This window comes from Melanostigma gelatinosum (genome assembly GCF_949748355.1).
Source record: "Melanostigma gelatinosum genome assembly, chromosome: 3".
NCBI lineage: Eukaryota > Metazoa > Chordata > Actinopteri > Perciformes > Zoarcidae > Melanostigma > Melanostigma gelatinosum.
Window position 1 is genome coordinate 1,058,973 of NC_136636.1, and position 15,000 is coordinate 1,073,972.

At 46.8% G+C, this 15,000-nt stretch overlaps 1 protein-coding gene across 1 annotated transcript in view; it reads left to right on the top strand.

Moving 5' to 3' along the window:
• dock3 (dedicator of cytokinesis 3) overlaps positions 1–11,561 on the top strand; it is a gene marked incomplete at its 5' end in the record, with an annotated part of 72,898 nt that extends 61,337 nt beyond the window's left edge. Inside the window, 15 exons of the mRNA XM_079265982.1 lie at positions 945–1,049; positions 1,393–1,534; positions 1,662–1,828; positions 4,475–4,561; positions 4,641–4,820; positions 5,454–5,537; positions 6,302–6,418; positions 6,789–6,877; positions 7,578–7,659; positions 8,194–8,275; positions 8,360–8,478; positions 8,688–8,775; positions 9,019–9,138; positions 9,732–9,817; positions 10,842–11,561. Coding sequence (XP_079122108.1) covers positions 945–1,049; positions 1,393–1,534; positions 1,662–1,828; positions 4,475–4,561; positions 4,641–4,820; positions 5,454–5,537; positions 6,302–6,418; positions 6,789–6,877; positions 7,578–7,659; positions 8,194–8,275; positions 8,360–8,478; positions 8,688–8,775; positions 9,019–9,138; positions 9,732–9,817; positions 10,842–11,456 — 2,163 coding nt within the window. The 3' untranslated portion in view covers positions 11,457–11,561. The remainder of the gene's footprint in view (positions 1–944; positions 1,050–1,392; positions 1,535–1,661; positions 1,829–4,474; positions 4,562–4,640; positions 4,821–5,453; positions 5,538–6,301; positions 6,419–6,788; positions 6,878–7,577; positions 7,660–8,193; positions 8,276–8,359; positions 8,479–8,687; positions 8,776–9,018; positions 9,139–9,731; positions 9,818–10,841) is intronic.
• Positions 11,562–15,000: the final 3,439 nt, after the last annotated feature.

Sequence of the window (15,000 nt, forward strand, 5' to 3'; positions counted from 1 at the left end):
CTTTGCGTTCCCCTTTGCGTTCCCCTTCGCGTTCTCCTTCGCGTTCCCCTTTGCGTTCTCCTTTGCGTTCTCCTTTGCGTTCCCCTCTGCGTTCCCCTTTGCGTTCCCCTTCGCGTTCCCCTTCGCGTTCCCCTTCGCGTTCCCCTTTGCGTTCCCCTTTGCGTTCCCCATTGCGTTCCCCTTTGCGTTCCCCTTTGCGTTCCCCTTTGCGTTCCCCTTTGCGTTCCCCTTTGCGTTCTCCTTTGCGTTCCCCTTTGCGTTCCCCTCTGCGTTCCCCTTTGCGTTCCCCTTTGCGTTCCCCTTTGCGTTCCCCTTTGCGTTCCCCTTTGCGTTCTCCTTTGCGTTCCCCTCTGCGTTCCCCTTTGCGTTCCCCTTTGCGTTCCCCTTTGCGTTCTCCTTTGCGTTCCCCTTTGCGTTCCCCTTTACGTTCTCCTTTGCGTTCTCCTTTGCGTTCCCCTTTGCGTTCCCCTTTACGTTCCCCTTTGCGTTCTCCTTTGCGTTCCCCTTTGCGTTCCCCTTTGCGTTCCCCTTTGCGTTCCCCTTTGCGTTCCCCTTTGCGTTCCCCTCTGCGTTCCCCTCTGCGTTCCCCTTTGCGTTCCCCTTTGCGTTCCCCTCTGCGTTCTCCTTCGCGTTCCCCTTCGCGTCTCTTCTGTCAACACGTCTGAATCCTGAAACACGTTTCCTGATGTGATCGATCTCATTGATGAGGAAACATACGTCTTGATGTGTCTCTGCCTTCTGTATTTCACTGTCGATGTCTTCTAACAGTGAAACAAATCTAAAGTCACGCTCTTCCTCCTCCTCATCATTCTCTGTGTGTGTGTGTGTGTGTGTGTGTGTGTGTGTGTGTGTGTGTGTGTGTGTGTGTGTGTGTGTGTGTGTGTGTGTGTGTGTGTGTGTGTGTGTGTGTGTGTGTGTGTGTGTGTGTGTGTGTGTGTGTGTAGAAAATGGAGGCAGCGTACTACGACAACATCATGGAGCAGCAGCGTCTGGAGCCCGAGTTCTTCAGGGTCGGATTCTACGGCAGGAAGTTCCCGTTCTTCCTCAGAGTGAGATGAACCGTCTCTGTGGACATACAGCCTCAATAACCCTCTCAACCAAAGCAGTTTTGGAGCGTTTTTCTCTCTGTGTTCAGTCAGTGTCTCCTCCTTGTAGTCACATGACTGCTGGTCTCAGATGAATCAATCATGACGTCATAGTTTCACACTTTAATGTTTTTACACACTCTGGTTGAAGTCCGTCTGAAAGATGGGAATCTGACTGTAATGACAGCTGTTGCAGCTGATGAACGGTGGAGGTTGAAACACACCGTTCCATCCTGAGGGCTCTCTGGTTGAGTCTAAAACGTCTGAATGTTGTGTTTCTGCATCTTTTACTCTGGTTTGTCTCCAGAACAAAGAGTTTGTCTGTCGCGGCCACGACTACGAAAGGCTCGAGGCCTTCCAACAAAGGATGCTGGGAGAATTCCCACAAGCCATTGCGATGCAGCATCCCAATCAGCCCGACGAGGCCATCCTGCAGTGTGACGCTCAGTGTATCCTTCAGCTGGAGAGACGACAGGACTGTTCTAGAGATATGAAGTTATATAGAAGTGTGCACGGTGACCTCGGTCAGACCGGACCAGTCTGAGTCCAGATGTTTCTTTGACCCGCTGGTCTCAGACCTCCAGGTCTACGCCGTGACCCCGGTGCCCGACAGCGTCAGCGTCCTCCAGATGGACCGAGTCCCCGATCGCATCAAGAGCTTCTACCGGGTCAACAACGTCCAGCGCTTCAGATACGACCGGCCGTTCCACAGAGGACCCAAAGACCGAGACAACGAGTTCAAGGTACGCTTGAGACAGAGACAACGAGTTCAAGGTACGCTTGAGACAGAGACAACGAGTTCAAGGTACGCTAGAGACAGAGACAACGAGTTCAAGGTACGCTTGAGACAGACACAACGAGTTCAAGGTACGCTAGAGACAGACACAATGAGTTCAAGGTGAGCGAGAGACAGACACAATGAGTTCAAGGTGAGCGAGAGACAGAGACAAGGAGTTCAAGGTAAGTTAGAGACAGAGACAACGAGTTCAAGGTACGCTAGAGACAGACACAACGAGTTCAAGGTACGCTAGAGACAGAGACAACGAGTTCAAGGTGAGCGAGAGACAGAGACAACGAGTTCAAGGTACGCTTGAGACAGAGACAACGAGTTCAAGGTACGCTTGAGACAGAGACAACGAGTTCAAGGTACGCTTGAGACAGAGACAACGAGTTCAAGGTACGCTTGAGACAGAGACAACGAGTTCAAGGTACGCTAGAGACAGAGACAACGAGTTCAAGGTACGCTTGAGACAGACACAACGAGTTCAAGGTACGCTAGAGACAGACACAATCAGTTCAAGGTGAGCGAGAGACAGACACAATGAGTTCAAGGTGAGCGAGAGACAGAGACAAGGAGTTCAAGGTACGCTTGAGACAGAGACAACGAGTTCAAGGTACGCTAGAGACAGAGACAACGAGTTCAAGGTACGCTTGAGACAGACACAACGAGTTCAAGGTACGCTAGAGACAGACACAATGAGTTCAAGGTGAGCGAGAGACAGACACAATGAGTTCAAGGTGAGCGAGAGACAGAGACAAGGAGTTCAAGGTAAGTTAGAGACAGAGACAACGAGTTCAAGGTACGCTAGAGACAGACACAACGAGTTCAAGGTACGCTAGAGACAGAGACAACGAGTTCAAGGTGAGCGAGAGACAGAGACAACGAGTTCAAGGTACGCTTGAGACAGAGACAACGAGTTCAAGGTACGCTTGAGACAGAGACACCGAGTTCAAGGTACGCTTGAGACAGAGACAACGAGTTCAAGGTACGCTTGAGACAGAGACAACGAGTTCAAGGTACGCTAGAGACAGAGACAACGAGTTCAAGGTACGCTTGAGACAGACACAACGAGTTCAAGGTACGCTAGAGACAGACACAATGAGTTCAAGGTGAGCGAGAGACAGACACAATGAGTTCAAGGTGAGCGAGAGACAGAGACAAGGAGTTCAAGGTAAGTTAGAGACAGAGACAAAGAGTTCAAGGTACGCTAGAGACAGACACAACGAGTTCAAGGTACGCTAGAGACAGAGACAACGAGTTCAAGGTGAGCGAGAGACAGAGACAACGAGTTCAAGGTGAGCTAGAGACAGAGACAACGAGTTCAAGGTGAGCTAGAGACAGAGACAACGAGTTCAAGGTGAGCGAGAGACAGAGACAATGAGTTCAAGGTGAGCTAGAGACAGAGACAACGAGTTCAAGGTGAGCGAGAGACAGAGACAATGAGTTCAAGGTGAGCTAGAGACAGAGACAAGGAGTTCAAGGTAAGCAGAGACAGACACAATGAGTTCAAGGTGAGCGAGAGACAGAGACAATGAGTTCAAGGTGAGCTAGAGACAGAGACAAGGAGTTCAAGGTAAGCAGAGACAGACACAATGAGTTCAAGGTGAGCGAGAGACAGAGACAATGAGTTCAAGGTGAGCTAGAGACAGAGACAACGAGTTCAAGGTGAGCTAGAGACAGAGACAATGAGTTCAAGGTGAGCTAGAGACAGAGACAACGAGTTCAAGGTGAGCAAGAGACAGAGACAACGAGTTCAAGGTGAGCTAGAGACAGAGACAAGGAGTTCTAGGTAAGCAGAGACAGACACAATGAGTTCAAGGTGAGCTAGAGACAGAGACAAGGAGTTCAAGGTAAGCAGAGACAGACACAATGAGTTCAAGGTGAGCTAGAGACAGAGACAAGAAGTTCAAGGTAAGCAGAGACAGAGACAACGAGTTCAAGGTGAGCTAGAGACAGAGACAAGGAGTTCAAGGTAAGCAGAGACAGACACAATGAGTTCAAGGTGAGCGAGAGACAGAGACAATGAGTTCAAGGTAAGCAGAGACAGAGACAACGAGTTCAAGGTGAGCTAGAGACAGAGACAACGAGTTCAAGGTGAGCTAGAGACAGAAACAACGAGTTCAAGGTGAGCTAGAGACAGAGACAAGGAGTTCAAGGTAAGCAGAGACAGACACAATGAGTTCAAGGTGAGCTAGAGACAGAGACAAGAAGTTCAAGGTAAGCAGAGACAGACACAACGAGTTCAAGGTGAGCGAGAGACAGAGACAAGGAGTTCAAGGTAAGCAGAGACAGACACAACTAGTTCAAGGTGAGCGAGAGACAGAGACAAGGAGTTCAAGGTAAGCAGAGACAGAGACAATGAGTTCAAGGTGAGCTAGAGACAGAGACAATGAGTTCAAGGTGAGCTAGAGACAGAGACAAGGAGTTCAAGGTGAGCTAGAGACAGAGACAAGGAGTTCAAGGTAAGCTAGAGACAGACACAATGAGCTCTTGTTGTCTTCTCTCAGTGTGGAGGTGACTTGTGGACAGATTGTCTCTTGTTGTCCTCTCAGTGTGGAGGTGACTCGTGGACAGTTTAACTCTTTGTTTGATGCGTTGTGTGTCTCAGAGTCTCTGGATCGAGAGGACGACTCTGATCCTGTCTCACCCTCTTCCTGGTGTCTCTCGCTGGTTCGAGGTGGAGAAGAGGGAGCTGGTGAGTGAATTTAAAACATGTCAGACGAGCTGTAAAACTGGACCTGGTCTTTATTTCATCTTCTTCATCCGTCCCTCAGGTGGAGGTGAGTCCGTTAGAAAACGCCGTCTCCGTGGTGGAGAACAAGAACCAGGAGCTGCGGACTCTGATCAGTCAGTACCAACACAAGCAGCTCCACGGGAACATCAACCTGCTCAGCATGACGCTGAACGGGGTCATCGACGCCGCCGTCAACGGAGGAATCGCCCGATACCAAGAGGTCAGGGGTCAGACAGGAAGTCACTAAACGCTCAGCTGGTCTCAGACAGGAAGTCACTCAACGCTCAGCTGGTCTCAGACAGGAAGTCACTAAACGCTCAGCTGGTCTCAGACAGGAAGTCACTCAACGCTCAGCTGGTCTCAGACAGGAAGTCACTAAACGCTCAGCTGGTCTCAGACAGGAAGTCACTCAACGCTCAGCTGGTCTCAGACAGGAAGTCACTAAATGCTCAGCTGGTCTCAGACAGGAAGTCACTCAACGCTCAGCTGGTCTCAGACAGGAAGTCACTAAACGATCAGCTGGTCTCAGACAGGAAGTCACTAAACGATCAGCTGGTCTCAGTAATAATAATAATATATCAATTTCCGATAGTGCTTTTCAAAATACCCAAAGACGCTTATCTTATCTCATCATTGTCTCATTGAACACACTGAAGGAGACTTTGTCATGTATGCATTGTTATTTATGATGGTAATATGTTACTATTTAATATCTTTTTTGATATTTCAGAAGTTAGGATCAATAATGTGTGTGTGTTTGTGTGTGTGTTTGTGTGTGTGTGTGTGTGTGTTTGTGTGTGTGTTTGTGTGTGTGTGTGTGTGTGTGTGTACTATGTGGTGTTTCTGCTGGCAGGCGTTCTTTGATCAGGATTACATCACCAGCCACCATGAAGACACGGAGAAGATCACGCAGCTCAAAGACCTGATGCAGGAGCAGGTGAGACCTCATGGAACGAAACCAGCTGAGCCCTCACAGGAGAACCTGCAGGACTCATTAGACCAGTAAAATAAGACCAGTTCACTTCAACCGCTGCGGAGACGTTAAGCTCCTCCCACAGTCAATTCTCAGTCAAACACATCAGAACCTGAACGACGCCGTAAAACCAGAAGTACCAAAAGTACCAAAAGTACCAAAAGTACCAGAAGTACCAGAAGTACCAGAAGTACCAGAAGTACCAAAAGTACCAAAAGTACCAAAAGTACCAGAAGTACCAGAAGTACCAACACCTTTTCTGATTTCTGATTGTTTGAGTTTGTTTCAGAGAGTTCACAGAAACTTCTCGTATCGATGGCTCTTCTGTGATTCTGCTTTCTTTGTGTTTTATTTGTTGTTTAAACCTACAATGGCAAAAAAAAAGAAAAAACTTTTGTTTATATTTTTCTGAATCTTGTACATTTTTCTGTCTCCACAGATCCAATAGAAGCATAAATCCAGCAGAAAGATTTAGACATATTTATTTATTGAAGAAGCCCTTCAAACTGTTCAAGTCTTTTAACCATTAATGTCTCTTTCTGTGACGTATGTTTTCATATTTCTCTGTTTTATCTGCTTTGTAAAGAGCCTTTGATGTTAAAAGAGTTTATGAAAGAAGATTCCTCACACAATAGTTCTGATAGAAAAGAGTCTTCAGACCAACAGAAGAACCTCGAGTCCCAAACAGGTCTTTCAGAGTCCTCCATCCCTCTGGTCCTCTTCCTCAGGTCCACGTCCTCGGAGTCGGTCTGGCCGTACACGAGAAGCTGGTGCACCCAGAAATGCGTCCCCTGCACAAGAAGCTGATCGATCAGTTCCAGATGATGAGGAGCAGCCTCTGCCATGTGAGTGCAGCTGTATTATTATCATCATTAATATTATTGTTGACTGATGTTTGAGCACCAAGCATCATGAAGAGAACACAGAGTCCAGCTCCCTGTGGTCCACCAGAGTCCCCCTCCCTCTGGTCCACCAGAGTCCCCCTCCCTGTGGTCCACCAGAGTCCCCCTCCCTCTGGTCCACCAGAGTCCCCCTCCCTCTGGTCCACCAAAGTCCCCCTCCCTGTGGTCCACCAGAGTCCCCCTCCCTCTGGTCCACCAGAGTCCTGCTCCCTGTGGTCCACCAGAGTCCCCCTCCCTCTGGTCCACCAGAGTCCTGCTCCCTGTCTGCTGTCTGATGTCTTGGTGGTGAACATTGCTTCATGTGGTGTTTCAGGGTCTTCCTGGTTTAGAGAAAACCGGTTCAGGAGCCAGCAGAGGGATCCTGAACTCCCACGAGAGCTTCAAGCTGCTGCACCGCCACAGGTCAGCACCACACACACACACACACACACACACACAGACACACACACACACACACAGACACACACACACATACACACATACATACACACACACACACACAGACACACACACACACACACACATACATACATACACACACACACACACACACACACACACACAGACACACACACACACACACAGACACACACACACATACATACACACATACATACACACACACACATACACACACACATACACACACAGACACACATACACATACACACACACACACACACACACACTTTTATTACATATAACTGATTTCATGTTTCAGTTCTTGGGTTCTGGATCTTTTTTGCTTCTCTTGCTTTTATTGTGAAAGGTTCTTTATAAATTATTATTTGTATCGTCACACACATCTTCCTCCTCACCGTCCTCTTCATCACAACATCACTGACTTCATCCGTTTCTCTCTGATGATCTTTGAGAACTTCTGAATCTGTTTCTTCTACGATCCTCTGAACATGTTCTCTCTCTCTCTCTCTCTCTGTCTCTCTCTCTCTCTCTCTCTCTCTCTCTCTCTCTCTCTCTCTCTCTCTCTCTGTCTCTCTTTTTCCCAAATGCATCACTTCATGCATGTTGTTGGTTGTTATTCCTCCCTCCTCCCCCCTCCCTCCTTGGTCCTCCCCCCCCCCCTCTCCTCTCATCCCTCCAGTGAGACAGCAGCCGTCGGCAGCCTGTTGATCCTGTCTGACGGTGTGGTGGTGGAGCATCCGGAGGACTTCTACCGCATGCAGGTCAGAGGTCAACCCACACTTGATGACTGAACTGTAGTCTACAGATGGAAAGTCTCACAGGTCTGATCATCAGAGGTCCTTCAGTCAGGAGATCGCTTTCACACAAAACATCTTCTGAAGCTAAATGTTCCCTGTGAAGACGGAAGTTTATTTTGAAAGGACTGTAGAAAGACTTCGTGTTTAAGAACATTTTAATAAATAGTTCAGACGCTCTCTACATTATTACGCTTTACTTGACTTGTTCAGTTCTTCACTTTCAGGAAGAGAATGTAGAGATCTCTCTCTTAGTACGAGCACATTGTATTAATAAGAGTTTCATAAAAATCCAACGTCTGGACTTATTGAAAGGAAACCGAGCCGGAATTAAAATGTGCCTCAAAGACGAGACAGAGACAAGAGATGAAAGTGTGTTTCTGTAAATATCAGGAATACATCTGTAGAGATGAGACTTCTGTTCATTGCTGCAGATCTCAACTGCGTCACTATTGTGTGTTAATATAAGTCGTGTTCTTTTACCGTCGATCCTTTCTGCAGGCGAGCCCCTCCTCCTCCAGCCTTAGCTCCACCCACTCGGCGCCCTCTCAGATGATAAACTCCGCCCCCTCCGCCATCAGAGGTGAGCCGCTCAGACTCCGGAGCGTCGCGTGAGACGTGCAGATCTTTTGTGTACTTTGTTTTAATCTCTTGAATCTGTCGTCAGTCGGCTCTCCGTCTCTGCCGGACAAATACCGACACAACAGAGAGACGCTGATGCTGCTGCCGCCGCACAGAGAGAGGCCGAGCAGCGCCGTGTACACCAACATCAGTGAGGACGGGCAGGTACGCTCACTGAGCTCCACCCACGTCTGTGGTGATGGTTCACCTTTCACACCAAGCTTTGGCTCCTCCCTTCAGAACTGGAGGTTGCCTCCTGGCTTTGCCTGAGAGAATTACCCACAATTCATAGCAATGTGCGGTTAAACACGGGGTGGAAGCCGTCGGAGACGAGCTGCAGACCATCACAGGTTAATGTTTGTCTTTGTCTTCAGCCAACCAGCTTCCAGCGAGCGCTGTTCCATCAGGTGATTGGTCCGTGTAAACCCTGCAGTGACCCCAACCTGTCTGTGGCTGAGAAAGGTCAGAGGTCACACACTCATTCTGACTCATGGTACATAGTGAGGAACATGATGTGAGATGTGTCAAGTCTGTTTATCTTCTTCTCTCCTCTCTTCTTCTCTCCCCTCCTCCCTCTCTCCTCTCCCCTCCCCTCCTTCTCTCCCCTCCCCTCCTTCTCTCCCCTCCCCCCTCTCTCCCCTCCTCCCTCTCTCCTCTCTCCTTTCTCCCCTCCCCCCTCTCTCCTCTCTATCTCCCCCCGTCCAGTCCTCACCACTCCCAGTAGCTGGAGTTTGGACAGTGGTACCAGAGAAGCCCTCCCCTTCCTGTCTGCTCATGTGGGCGGAGTCATGGCGCCTCCTGTTCCTCCACGCAACCTCCCTCACGGTACAACGTTCCCCGTGTTAGATGTGTGTGTGTGTGTGTGTGTGTGTGTTCGTACGCTGCAGTGTGTGTGTGTGTGTGTGTGTGTGTTCGTATGCTGCAGTGTGTGTGTGTGTGTGTGTGTGTGTGTTCGTATGCTGCAGTGTGTATGCTGCAGTGTGTGTGTGTGTGTGTGTGTGTGTGTGTGTGTGTGTGTGTTCGTATGCTGCAGTGTGTGTCTGTGTGTGTGTGTGTGTGTGTTCGCATGCTGCAGTGTGTGTGTGTGTGTGTGTGTTCGTACGCTGCAGTGTGTGTGTGTCTGTGTGTGTCTGTGTGTGTGTGTGTGTGTGTGTGGAGGTTTGTGTTGTTGTTTTGTTTGTTTCCAGTCAGAAATGTTGTTGATGAACTTTTATCTTCCAGAGTCGATTCCTCAGAGGACAGAATTGAACCTTTAACTTTGAATCAAACTGACTTTTAGAAACACCTCCCCTCCTGCAGACACTCCTCTCCTCCTCCTCCTCCTCCTCCTCCTCCTCCTCCTCCTCCTCCTCCTCCTCCTCCTCCTCTTCTTCTTCTTCTCTGGTCTGAGGTGTCTCCTGCTGTGTCTCCCCCTGTAGGACAACACCTGTCGATGCACTTTGACGCTTTCCACCACCAGGTCAGCGACCTCCCTCCAGCTCTCCCTGCACGCTCCTTAAGAAAGGTACCCTCCTCCTCTCTCTCCTCCTCTCTCTCCTCCTCCTCCTCTTCCTCCTCTCTCTCTCCTCCTCCTCCTCCTCTTCCTACTCATCCTCTCTCTCTCCTCCTCTTCCTCCTCCTCTCTCTCTCTCTCCTCCTCCTCTTCTTCCTCCTCCTGCTCTCTCTCTCCTCTTCCTCTTCCTCGCTCTCACTTCCTCCTCCTCCTCTCTCTCCTCCTCCTCTTCCTCCTCCTCCTCCTCCTCTCTCTCCTCCTCCTCTTTCTCCTCCTCCTCCTCCTCCTCCTCCTCCTCCTCCTGCTGTCTGTCTGGACTCCTACAGACAGACAGCTCACTGTCTCAGTGTCCGTGGTTTGAGGACTAAATCTCTTCTTCTGCTCGACGTGACGTGTTTTTATTTTATTCAGATTTATGATATCACTTTAATATAACTTCATAAATATAATAATACAACTTTCAGGATCAAAACAGCCGAACGAATGTGACTCCAAACTGAAAGAAACTGAAGCTGCTTTGTGTCTCACTGTCTTTCCTTCATAATCATCAGCTCATCACATAATAATAATAATATATATAATATTAATAATAATATATATAATAATAAAATATATATAATAATAATATATATAATAATATACATATAATAATATATATAATAACAATAATAATAATAATATATATAATAATAATATATTATAATAATATATATATAATAATAATAATAATAATAATATATACAATAATATATATAATAATAATATATAGATAACAATAATAATATATATAATAATAATATATATAGAATAATAATAATATATAATAATAATAATAATATGTATAATAATAATAATAATATGTATAATAATAATATATATAATAATAATATATATATAATAATAATATATCATAATAATAATATGTATAATAATAATAATATATATAATAATAACAATATATATAATAATAATATATATAATAATAATAATATATATTAGAATAATAATGATATTAATAAAACCTCTCTCTCTCCAGTCTCCCCTGCACCCTATACCTGCCTCGCCCACCAGTCCACAGTCCATCCTGGATGGCAGTAGCTCCACCCTGTCGGGCAGCGCCAGCTCCGGAGTCTCCTCCCTCGGCGAGAGCAACTTCGGCGGCGCCTCCTCCTCCGACCCCCCCGCCACAGACCCCCTGGAGTCCGTCCCCGGCAGCCAGGCCTGGACCACCGACCAGGAGGACCTGGACTCTCCTTACCAGCCCGTCAGGTACAGCCTCTCCGAGCCAGAAGTCCTGGACGGAGTCAAACCCGCACCCTGCCACAGCCACTCCGCCCCGGGAGGCGTCGTCGCCCAGGCGGGGGTTCAAATCCAGCCCCAACACCTCTACTACCACCAGCAGCACCACTGCCACCCGCACTACCTCCCCCACCACCCGCCTCTCTACAGCCTGCACGAGCCTCCTCCGGCCCTGCCCCCCAAACCCTACCTCAGAGAGGGCTGCATCCCAGAGGAGGACCCCCTGAACAACCGGTCCGCTCCTCCTCCCGCGCCGCGGCCGATGCCGCGCAACATCTCCCAGCCCATCATCGCGGCGACCAAGGAGGAGCAGGCGAAAGTGGCGTGGGAGCACGGCGTCAGCGAGGAGTGAGGAACTAAACAGAGCAGGAACTCTTTTCAGAGGAGAGGAAGAAGGAAGGAAGGAAGGAAGGAAAGGAAGGAAGGAAGGAAAGGAGGACTAAAGCTGAGAGACAAACCAAACCAGTCGGAGGAGTTCTCACCTCTGTGTTCAACATCTGGCCTTGTCTTTCCTGTGATGCTGCATCTTTGGATACGAGCACATCGAGACGGATTCGTTTCGGTTCAATTTAAGAAATATGATTTTGTCGTCATGGTAACGGTAATGGTTGGGTCGAGATTTCATCGATAACGTGATTTTAAAACATTCTCGTTCAGAAGGTTTAAGGTTTTAGATTTAATCAAAGCGTGTTTCCTCCATCTCAAGACGTTCAGACAAAAAGAATCATCATTTATTGAAAAGCATCAGAATGATGAATGAGAGATGAAGTGATGAAAACAGAAATATTATCATGAAGACGAGTTAGTTCTTGAGTCCCGGCCGACCAATCACACGACACGCTGAGTCCTCCAGTTATCAACAGCTGAACAAGTTGTTTATATTTTGCAACAGAAGCATCAAAGTGTGTCGATACATCTGCAGCACGATATATAGAAGAGCATCATTCATTCATATTTCATCCTTTTACGTTTGATTGAAGGCGAGAACGTAGAAATATGCAGATGAGCGTCGGCTGCTCGAGGATCTAAAGGTCGAGAAGTTACTTCAGCTTTCTGCTACAAAATAGAAGATGGAAATACATTTATAGAGAAGCTACAATAAATATTCACTTCTTTTCTATTTTTTAATGAAAGTAACGACTGTACATTTTTTACAGTGTTTTGTACGCATGAGTTCAAACATTCATTCGCTGAAGTTTTTACTTTAGATTTGTTTTTATGTGAACTCTGATATGAACTGAGCTGAGATCAGCTGTTGGTCTCTGACCGGAGAAGAAGACCTTTGACCTTTGACCTGTGCGATCAGCAGGCCTCTCGAATACAAAGGAGACTCAACATGTGGAGTTGAGCTGATGTTCTGCGCTGTATTTGTTTCACGTGATGAGGTCTGAAGATGCTGAGCGCTGACGTTTGATTGACAGCCGGTGTGACGTCATAACGACGGCTGGATTCCATTCAGCGGCTGCTTCCTGTTGGCTCCGCTCCGTCCTCGTTACATCTTCATCCCAAACCGGTGAACGAGGAGACGACGATGGTCAGTGAACGCGCTGATCGTACTGAACAAACCAAGACGGACGTTTAAAACCTAAAGATCTTAAAGAGCGTTTAGGATCTTGATTTATTTGATTATAAAATGAATATTTATTCAACCAATCGGCTCATAAACTATTTTAAATACGATAAGTTTTATTTTTCTCCGTACTTAGTTACTTCACTTCCTGTTTAGTCCCGTTTCCTGCCGCCATGTTTACTCCGACGTGTTCCCTTCACATTAAAGGTGCTTCCTTCAGCTGAGGACGAGGGGGGGGGGGGGGGTGGGGGGGAGGAGCTACATGGAACACAGCCATCGTTAGGACACAGTGGCGGCTGGTGGAACATGTTCTAGGTCGGGCCATCTTATCAATGTCAGCAAACATCCCAGTATGATTTAAAAAGTATCAAACACGCATTATTACTTGGCAGTTAAATATTTAACATGTATTCCAACACAAAACAATCAGTAAATAACACTTATATAATATAATATAACATGTTCATTTATTGAGATGTCCTATGGACCTTGTTATAGGAGGTAAAGATCAGGAGAAGTAAACATGAAGTGTAATTATGAATACTGATGTTAAATTAAGCTATGATGAGTTTCACTGTTAATTTAACATCTCTATTACATGTTGATGCCTCCATGACCAAGTTAAGCAGATGAGACTGAGGACAACTATGTAGAAGAAAAGATGTTCACTTTGTCTAATATGTAGCTTGACAGAGTTCTCATGTGTGTCCTGGTGTTCTCATGTTTCCTTACCTCCTCATCCCTCACTCCCTACCCTGGTGTTCTCATGTTTCCTTACCTCCTCATCCCTCACTCCCTACCCTGGTGTTCTCATGTTTCCTTACCTCCTCATCCCTCACTCCCTACCCTGGTGTTCTCATGTTTCCTTACCTCCTCATCCCTCACTCCCTACCCTGGTGTTCTCATGTTTCCTTACCTCCTCATCCCTCACTCCCTACCCTGGTGTTCCCATGTTTCCTTACCTCCTCATCCCTCACTCCCTACCCTGGTGTTCTCATGTTTCCTTACCTCCTCATCCCTCACTCCCTACCCTGGTGTTCTCATGTTTCCTTACCTCCTCATCCCTCACTCCCTAACTGTCCGTGCTGGATCCGTCCCCGTTGTTTTAAAGCTAAATAAATGATTAGCATGACATCATGCAGCTAGCTAACCTGTCTGGTGTTCAGCTAGTACAGAAGCTTCATGTGCTGCTTCCCTTTCCCGCGAGTCTGCTGTCTGATTGTGAGGTCAGGCTGATCTGATATCAGCTCTTTGGCTGCAGAATCTCCTCAAAGTTCTGCTCTCAAACGGGTCTTGGAGGAGGAGTGCTCAGACGCGCAGCGTGGGGGTCTGATCGTTCTGGCCCACAGCTGAATCTATTTGAGGGCGCTGATTGGCTAAATTGTATGTCACTCATTTATATCTTGAATCAGCTGCTTCATAGCCCCGCCTCTTTTGGGCCAAAACGATCAGGCCCCCCAAGCTGCGCGTTCTCAGAGTGTCGTGCACACAGACAGAGAGCACGAGCAGGAAAAGCATATATTTTGCGCAGATATCATATTGTACACACATTACTGGGTACATTTCATCGTTCAAAAACACAAATATTGACAATTTGTATAATTTATGATTATTATATATATATATATATATATATATTTTTTGTGTGGCTCATGGTGGGGCCATGCCCCATGGATCTCACTTCCGCTCTGATTACTCGAAGAAGATGAACCACAGGAGCTTTTATTGTGAAGGTTGAGCTGCGTCGCTGTGCAGCAGGAGAGAGTTTCTGTGTTTAAACATGTAATCACGTGACAGGAGACACTCGGGTTATTCGTGTGAGACTCCACTCATGACACCAGCTTTATATTCCAGATAATGTTTCATGTTCCTCGTTTTAACTGAAACGAGTCGCTTCATGAACATCAACAGAACTAAATATATTAATAACACGATCGCCATAACCACGAGGTCTGTCCCCTCAGGAGCAAACTCACGCGGATCATACTTTATGTTCTGCTTAAAAACGTCTTTTTAATATGAACACACGACAGGAAGTAGAAGCGCAGCCGACGAGATGAAGGAAGAAGTTTCTGTGTTTGAATGTTTAAAAATGAAACAAATGTAAAGATCAGCTGTTTAAGGATATCGTGAGGAGCGTTTTATTGATTCATATTAATTCTGATCCACAGTGTTTAGAGTTCACTGTGTCGTTGGTTTAACGAGCAGTTTGTGAATAATTTCCTCATAAGAATATAATTATTATTGAGTCGGAGCCGACGGTGTTCAACGTGTTTAAATATTGAAGTTTATTCATTCAGTGTCCAGTTTATTCGGTACAGCGAGC